The 9058-nt window shown below is 47.9% G+C and overlaps 1 protein-coding gene across 1 annotated transcript in view; it reads left to right on the plus strand.

Annotated features, from left to right (window-relative positions):
* Positions 1-6334: 6334 nt before the first annotated feature.
* Positions 6335-9058, plus strand: part of LOC115064823 (nuclear receptor ROR-alpha-like) — a 9033-nt gene continuing 6309 nt past the window's right edge. Inside the window, exon 1 of the mRNA XM_029543448.1 lies at positions 6335-6518. Coding sequence (XP_029399308.1) covers positions 6350-6518 — 169 coding nt within the window. The 5' untranslated portion in view covers positions 6335-6349. The remainder of the gene's footprint in view (positions 6519-9058) is intronic.

The raw sequence follows: 9058 nt of genomic DNA on the forward strand, positions 1-9058 counted from the left end.
AGATTCGGATGAACTTGTCTTATGTCCTCACAGAGGACAGATGATCTTCATCTGAAGAAGAAGAAGAAGAAGAAGAAGAAGAAGAAGAAGAAGAAGAAGAAGAAGAAGAAGAAGAAGAAGAAGAAGAAGAAGAAGAGCCTCTGACAGCTCCTATTGGTTAGATTTTAAATAAGGGTGAAAGAGAAGAAATTAAATATCATTCAGTAACTTTTTATTTAACCCAACATATCTAAACCATTGTTATTTCGACAACCAATTACAATAACATTAATAAATGTTCCTGATCAATAGGGTTGTTATGAGGAAGCCACTTCTCTCTGTTTGTTTCTTCATTGGTACAGTGGAATCAGGTGGAGTGGGTCATCTCAAGTGGATACTGTAGGCTTACATTCCTTTTTAACTTCTTAGTGTCTGTCATGTTTAGATTTGCTCTTCCCACCAAAAGGATTGTGTTTTCAGTTACTCTATCCTTGAAAGAAACCTCTTTTCTTTTCTTTTTTCCTAAGGAGAAATATTATCTTGGCTCAGGGTTTCAGGACATCCGGCCAGGGACTGGATTTTGTGGTGGAAGCTGTTTCCATGATAATGGCTCCTCTTGAAGAGAAACACAGCAGGAAGTAGGTACCTATTATACAGATTTCAAAGGCCAGCCCTTAGGGTTCCTCCAGTCCTATAGGCTTCCTCCAGCTAGGCCTCACCTTTTAAGGATTCAAAAGGCCTCAAACTACCTTCACCAGGTGGAGACTGGAGTGTTAAAACAAGAGGTTGTGGAGGCCAGGCAAATTCCATTAGTAAGAAGGGTATGCAGCCCAAGCCTTGCTTTTTTGGGTTTAGCCCAAGGGCTCTTATGACCCTAGGTATAGACCACACCCTCTCCCGGAGCCATTTGTCCCATGCCCAAGAGCAGAACTACATTTCCATTAGATTCTATTCCAGCACATGGCTCTGCTTCAGTCTCCTGAAGCTATTTTGAAAGGAAGGAAACTTGTTGTCTGGGCACTCAGGTTTAATTTTCCATCTCCTTTGTTCTTGTGAGTGTTGTAGAAAGCTCCGTGCTCCCAAGGAAATTCTGCTATATACTGCCATCATTTTCATTCTCTCCCCTCTTGCCAAGAAATGTAAGAAAAATAACTGTCAACTTTTTTGCATATATAAATTTTAACAGCCCATACATGTCAGCTAATCTTTTATCCAGGAAGGAAAGCCTTATTCCAAGTGATTGAAAGTTGAAATACTCAGGCTCTCGTTCTTGTTGTGTAATGGGATCGCCGTGTGGATGTGGTATTTTGTGATTAGTTCAATTCTGTTTCCCAAACCCAGGAACTCCAATGGCTGCCTACTATGTATGTACAAGGGCATGATGATTGTCTTCAAGAACTGTTATCATCTCCCAGGAAAGATAAGTGTTCAAACAATCCTGGAACATCTACGAAGACAATATTAAATGTTTTAAAAGGGGTGCAGCTGGGTACTACAACTTAGCTACCCCAAAGCCTAGGAAACATCATGGAAGATGGGGTGGGAAGAAGGTAAGAGCTGGAGGGTGGGGAAGACTGCTGTGTAATGCTGTCTTCTGGACTTGACATGTCTAGTGAACTATGAGCTCATAGAAGCTGTGATGACCAGGCAAGCCAACTAACACTCCAGCATGGGTGTTGGGAGGAAGCTATGTCAATGGGCCTTTATGAGCCCCTCCCCTAACCTAGGAGCTATTGGCAGTTGATGGCTAAGGAAGGGGGGGGGCAGTAAGAGTCATTTACCTTGTGGGTGTGGTTCCACACCCATGCACATGTGGGAGACACTCACTGGCATCAGCAGTTTGTTAATAGAACAGGGCATGAAGGTTGGAGGCAAACTTGTTGGGAAGGGAACAGAAGAGAAGAGTTGGGGAGCGGGTCTAATGTAAACAAAGAAAAGGGGGGTACATCTGGGGATATGGCTCAGTTGGCAGAGTGCTTGGCTAGCATGTCTGAATTTCTGGGTTCAATGCCTAACACCAAATTAATCCAGTGTGGCAGTATATACCATTTATCTTAGCATACAGGAAGTGGAGGCAGGAGGATTAGAAGTTCAAGGTCATTCTGGAGTTTGGGACCAGTTTGGACTACAAGATATCCTGTGGTAAGGGAACAGAAGAAGCATCAAGACAGGTCAAATATTGCTATGCAGCTGGAGCTTGATGTCAGTCAAAAGAGAAAGCAGGGAGGCAGGAAAGGCATGTAGAGAAGAGAGACACTGAAGTGCAATGTGGACCCACTAAGGAGGCAGAAGGAAGCAGCATTGCCCACCATGGCCTGAAGACTGAATCCTGGATTGTAGAGATTATGTAAGGTAGTTTGGCAAACTCAAACTCGCATGTGTGTCACACTTCCTATGCTTCCGCCCATGGGAGACAGCATTCATCAATTCCAGCCCACACCTTTCCAAGCAACCTGAGATGAGATCTGCTTTCCATCCTTGGTGTAGGAGTGCCAAGAGAAGTGAGGTAGAGCCGTGAATACCTTGTTGACTAGTTAGTAGCTAATTGGATAGGCAATGGGGAGCCATTAAAGTCTTGTAAGCATGGGAGTGACATGGTGGGAAATGAGAGCTTGTAGTTCAGGGTAATTAACTTGGCAGTGCTATCTAGAATGAATGGCTTCCAGTGGTTAGAAGCCTGAAGGCCAGCTATTGGGAAGGTTGCTGCAAGGGTTTGGGGGGGGGCAATCATGTCTGATAGTGAATGAAGACAATAAAACGGAGGTGCAGATGTCAGAGCCAAAAGTTATAGAACCCAGCAGATGCACTAGGATGAGGAGAGTTAGGGACTGGAATGTGAGAAGACTCCAAATGAACTTGGAGGTTTTCTGTAATTACCCTAGCAGAGAATTAAGTAGTATTGTCATAGGGAGGGGAACCTGGGATGGGTGAGGAAGGTCCTGGACTCCTGGGTGGGGACGGGGGGGGGGGGGAGGAAGAAGAAACTGGAAAGCAAAACATGGATTTAGACTCAGCTCCTCTATAGAGAGCAGCTTTTCTGAGCTAGAGCCTGTCAGAGAACTGAGTATAAGGGGAAAACCATCATTTAAAAGCAAACATTGTTGCTCTTTGTCAATGAGCAGGGTCTAAAAGGGGTTCCTGTCTATCCAAATATCTGGAAAACTGGAGAGTCTTAATTAGTAATCAGAAAAGGACACCAGGAAGGGAAAGAATATAAAAACCTGCTCATTGTGCTCTTCCAGTTTCAAATGCTTTCCCAACCCAGGTGATTTACACTCTAGTAACTAACAATGATTGACAGTCAAGAATGTGTCTAGCTCACTTTTATTTTTCCCCTAGGGGACGGCACATGAGTTTCTGGTTGTTTTAAACTCAGAAGCAGCAACTTTGTTGAGTTAGGAGAAATTTACTCCCACCCGCACTGGGATCTATCTCAGTGTTTCATTTTTGTTTTGAAACAAGGTTTCGCTCTGCAATCCCTACTAGTCTGGAACTCACTTTGTAGACCAAATTGCCTCAAATTCACAGAGATCTACCTCTATCTTGACTAAGGCTTGAAGGGCTTCACTTTCTTTTCTGGAAGATGTTTCTAGAGTAACTTATTCCAATTGGTTGAAGGAGAACCATCAAGGAAGCAATTGAAGAACAGAATCTACTGCCACCACTTTGCTACAACAGCACAATTACTACATTCTGCATTTTATCCTTATAGATAGCTGTGGCTACTATCAGCTTCCTCAAAGAAGCTTCTCTTTATAGCAATTGGAGAACTACCTAGAAAACCACAACTGGATACAAGGCAGAGATCATGGGGGAGGCAAGGCCCCAACCAATACATCTACATCACAGCTCCACTCTCTATGGCTCAGGAAACATCGTAGAAGAAAGTACAGAAATATTCTAAGAGCCAGAAGTGTAGGGACTCTGCTGTGATACAGTCTCTCTTTAAATCAACATAAATAAAACCAGAGCAATATCAATATTGATATCAGAGCAATATCAATATTGATATTGATATTAATTAATGTGGAAGAGATCCTGTTTCTAGACTTGAACTACAGGTAACTATGAACAGCAGGGAAAAGAATTTGCCTCTCTCAGGATGCGCACCTTTAATTAGTTGTTCAATGAAGAATGCTCAGCTTTGAAGCCATATACACACCACCAACTCAAAACGAACTTAGCGGGTTTGATTTATATTTATTTGTGTTTATACACATGCATATAGTATATGCAACAAATATAATCAAAGACCAAGAGTTTTTCAAGGGGGAGGGGTAGGAGTGGTAATGGGAGGAAGGGGAATTAACTAGAAGGAGCTGGAGTAAAAAAAAATAAACAGGAGAGTGATGTAACTGTTTCAAGTAAAAACAAAATAAAAATAAAAAATAAAACAATATTCTAAGACAACCAGCAGATGTATTTTTGAGACTCTATCCCAGAGGAAGTTGTCTATTAAGCTGTGTGCTTTGAAGTGTTTGTTTAGACTTAGAGAAGTCAAATGTGACCATGCTAGGTCAGTTGGCACAAGATCATCAGCAACAGGCTTAACCAATAGAAAGTCCTCAGAGTAGACATTACTCATTAAACGAGTCTGGGGAAGCCATACATCAGATCCGAGATAGAGGAGACCATTATAGCATTGTGTACAGGCACCAACGGATAGTCTAAGGCCAGGGATCCTTGCAGAGCTCAGATTTAGTCGTCAGAAGCCTTCACATCCCATCGAGATCAGCTGGAAGAATGGACCACAGCTAGGCAGGTGAATACGCAGGCCATGGCAAAGAGCACTGTGTGCTTGAATCCAATCCACATAACTAATCAATAGCAACTGACAGGGAGTGTGGGAGGAGCCTTCTTAGACTATTTAACTAGATTTATACTTTTTTTTTTTTTTTAAAAAGCATTTTCCAAACCAGAAAATTAGCAAAGTATAATGTTCCCCCATTCTCCCCCCACCACACACCCCTGAAACACACTTATTTTTGCCACCTTCTGGTAGATAATAATATTTGTGTTGTTAAATTTTTCAGGTTTTCTGGAAGGAAGGTGGGGGTGTAAAATGAACTGATTTCATTAGCATCTTCGAAAATAAAAGGAAATGGTGGCTTCATTATTGAGACAGAGAAGCCAGCTCTCACATAAGGATATTCACCACCCAGCCTATTAGTGCTGATATTTCCTACTGGAGTTTGGGGCAGAGGTAAGCACTTAATTCTCAGCTTTCCTTAAGTATCAGCTAGTAGATGGGTGTGCTCCAAAGGGAGAGCTCAGAATCATGCCTTATAAAGATAAGACTCGTTAATTATCTGGATTTTTTTTTATTATCCAGACGTTATTAATACCTCTCCAGGATGTCTGTCTGCTGTAGATGAGCCTGTGCATTTAATATCAAAAATACCAGTGGGAATAGGAAACTAGCAGGCACACTGGCGTTCAGATGCAGCTAGGCCCCTTCCATGGGTTCAGAAAGTCCTTCACCATACTGACCAAAGTTTTCTTCACAAAATAGTGTCTTGCCAAACGGTTTCTGGATCCTTCGCGGAGAAAATAAAATAAAATAAAATAAAACCGGCAAAAGAGCTTGAAAGAGACCTCTTCCCATAACACTAGTTACTGGCTAGACATATGCATCCTATAGTCACAAAATTTATTTTAGACTCAGTCATATCTAAGACTGGAAACCCCAGACAGTCCCATCCCAAAGTAAAAAGCGCCAAGTTTGTCGTCTGGTCCTCCCACCTTCCTCCTTCCAGGGGACTGTCAGTCAGCTTCTAATTCCCTTTTAGTTTTCCCCTGCCTCGGCCCAAGCTTGCAGAGAGCTGCAGTTACCAGCGAGTGCCCCAACGCGGATAACCGGATTTGTCTCCTCCTCCCAAGCTGGCTGCGGATAGGGGACACCGAGTTACTGCCTCCGAGGGACTCTCAAAAGTAGACAGAGCCATACGTCGCCGACCGATCGTTTCTGTCCCTGGGTTAAAGAGGAGAGGGAGGATCGGGGCGCAGGAGGCACCCCATCTTTCTCCTCCCTCCTTCTTCTCCACCTCCCAAATTTGGCAGCCTTGTGTAGCTCCCGGTCTGGGGTCTGGAGGGTGGGGAGTGTGGGTGCGGGGGCCGGCTGGAGACGCTCTCGCTAGCGCTGCCTGTGGTCAAACCCGCCTCACGTCCCCTCTCGGCCGCACACGCGTCCACCGCCACTCGCGCGCTCGCTCGCGCTCTCGCCTGGCTAGGTCCCTCCTGCTCTCGCCCGTCTCCTTTTCCTTTTTTTTTTTTTTTTTTTTTTGGTACCATAGAGTCGCACTGAAAACAGAAGATAGAGGGAGTCTCGGAGCTCGCCATCTCCGCCGATCTCTACATTGGGAAAAAAAACATGGAGTCAGCTCCGGCAGCCCCCGACCCCTCCGCCAGCGAGCCGGGCAGCAGCGGCTCGGAGGCGGCCGCCGGCTCCAGGGAGACCCCGCTGACCCAGGACACGGGCCGCAAGAGCGAGGCACCGGGCGCGGGGCGCAGGCAGAGCTATGCGAGCTCCAGCCGAGGTAGGAGACGCTGCGACCAGGCTCCGGGCAGGGGGGCGGCGGGAGCGGTGCGCCGAGCCCGGAGGGGACCAGGCACCCCGGGGGAGCGCGCGCTCGGGGAGCGGGCAAGACGAGGGGTCCCCGGGACCGGTGCACGCGCGCGCGAGCCTATCGTGGTGCCCTGAGCGACCGGCACCCCCGCCCCTCCCCCCGCGGCCCCCCACAAATGTTGCAAACTTTTGCAAGCCAGTGCTGGGCTTGCGGGAGAGGGCAATAGGGGGACGGACCCGAGCTTTGACAGCCAGGCGACTCCAACCCCACCTCCCCGTTGATTGCTTGTTTTATTTTCTGCAAAGACGAGCTATTTAAATTAAATACGATTCCCCCCACCAAAAAGAAACCGAGATGGGGGAGTGGGGGGAAAGAAACTTTTAAAGCGGTAGTGTCCTTTTAAGAAGGGGGAGGGGGTCTGGTTGTGGCTACTCGCTTCTTCGGTTACCTTTTCTGCTTTTGACAGTTTCCCTCATACCCATCCCCACCACCCCGCGGTAGGAATCGAGAAGTGTTCGAATCCTCCCTCTCCCTGAAAAGCTTGGAGGTTCGGGAGGAGTGAGAGACCTAGAAGTCTCAGGGGGCGGAAGGTGGGGCGACACGGGCAGCTTCTCTTCTGCAGCTCTGGGGGTAGGTTTGGAGGAGAAGGCAGAGAGACCCGGGTCTCAGCGCACGGGATGTTGTGGAGTTGCTTTGCCGGGCCGGGCATAAGGAAGAGGCGCAACTTTGTAGCCGGGGGTTCGGAGCCCGCAGCCCTAGAGGAGGCTGGCAGGGGGCGTGTGCAGCGCGCGGAGGGAGGGCGATGGTGGAGTGGGGCGCTCCACGCGCGATTGGAGGGAGCGGCTGAGAGGCAAACAAGCCGAGAAAGAAAGCCGAGAAAAGCACCCAAACTTATTTCTGCTCTGGGAATCCTCCGCTCGCCGCGATGCCCAGCGTTTCTGCGGGAACCTGGGGTTGATCAGAGTTGAGTGCTGGTTGGCCAGGGCTAAGGAAGCAGCCCTTCCTGGGCCTTTGGTTCATTTTGCGTTGGTGTCTGGACTGTGTGAAAGAGGGGACCTGGGGAGTCAAGGGTGCTTGCTCCCTTCCGGGCGTCTTCCAAAAGTGGCCTGACGGGGGGGGGGCGGATGGGGGGAGCTGACTCCTTTCTTAAAGGTGTCAGAAGCCGCTGTGGGATCCCCACCCCCTCCTTCGGGGGTGGGGGATTATTTATTTGAATGCTCCTGGAGTTTGCTAAGAGCAGGAGGAAGCTGCAGCTTTAATTACTGTTGTAAATAATGTATAAATCACGCCTGTCACTCCGGAGGAAGCAGGCTCCTGCGAGCCACCCAGGGGCTTGGGACAGAGTGGATCTCTCCAGCCAGATTCGGCGGCTAGGGGGGCTCTGGGGAGGCGAAAGGGGGACTGAGAGCCCCTCCCTTCCTCTTGGATGTGCTAGTTGGAGGTAGGAACATGGCTGATCATGTGCTGGCTGTTTTACAGTATTCTCCCCTCCCGCCCCACCTTAGCCACACCCCCTGTCCGGGAGCTTTCCCATTCACGGAATTCAAGTACAGTAAAAGCCATCCGGATGACATATGCTGGTGGTGGTGGTGGTGGGGTACCATTTAATTAAAGGCGATTTCCGAAGTGTGACTGTGTCGAGGCTCTGTTTGAATCGGGGGAATGGGGGCGACAAGAACCGGGACGAAAGGAAAGGGGGGGGTGAAGGGTTCGGGTGGGGGGGGTGGCCGCAACGGACCACCAGTTCTGCGAGTTTGTGCAGAGCTTTTGGCTGCAAAGAGTCTATTTAGAGCCTGAGATTTGGAATGCGAGCGGGTTATGTAACAGGGTTAATCAGAAACGCTGGAGAAAATCCCCTTCATGTGTTTGGAGGCTTTTTTTTTTTTTTTAAAGAAGGGGTGCACAGTGTCTAGTAAGTGGCTCTGATTTCTAGTTTGTGCCTTTCTTCTTTCTCAAGCCCCTCCCCACCTCCCCTGCTTTATTAACATCTTCAGGTGTCATTTCTGCCAGGTGTGTTCTTGCAATAGATGGGGTGGCAGGCTGCAGAACCAACTACAAATCCGTAACTTGCAAATTATATAAAGCGGGAGAATTTGGAATCCCCCCCCCCCACTTCCTGGCCTCCCCAAAGCGCCAAGAAACCAAAATAGAAGCAATGTGCATCTTCCAGGATGGCCTGCTGACCCATATTCCTCTACCCCCTAGAGCCCCCACCCCCATTCTTTGAAGAAACCTGTCTGTCATCTGTTTCTCCAAGGAGATTTCATGGGAAGGGGGGAAGTAAGGCCCAGACACTCCACTCCCATCCTGCACGCAGGCACTAGGTTACATAACAGTCTGAATGGAAAAAAGGAAGGTCAGACATGGAGGCATCCTTTAGCCAACACAGCAATAGTAATATCTTCCAGGAATTACTTGCAGTTGCAGACCTTGACCTCAGATGTAGTATCTACTTTTCAGGGTTGCCAATCTTGGTGTGTGTGTGTGTGTGTGTGTGTGTGTGTGTGTGTGTG

The sequence above is a fragment of the Mus pahari genome, chromosome 10 (assembly GCF_900095145.1).
Source record: "Mus pahari chromosome 10, PAHARI_EIJ_v1.1, whole genome shotgun sequence".
NCBI classification, from domain to species: Eukaryota; Metazoa; Chordata; class Mammalia; order Rodentia; family Muridae; genus Mus; species Mus pahari.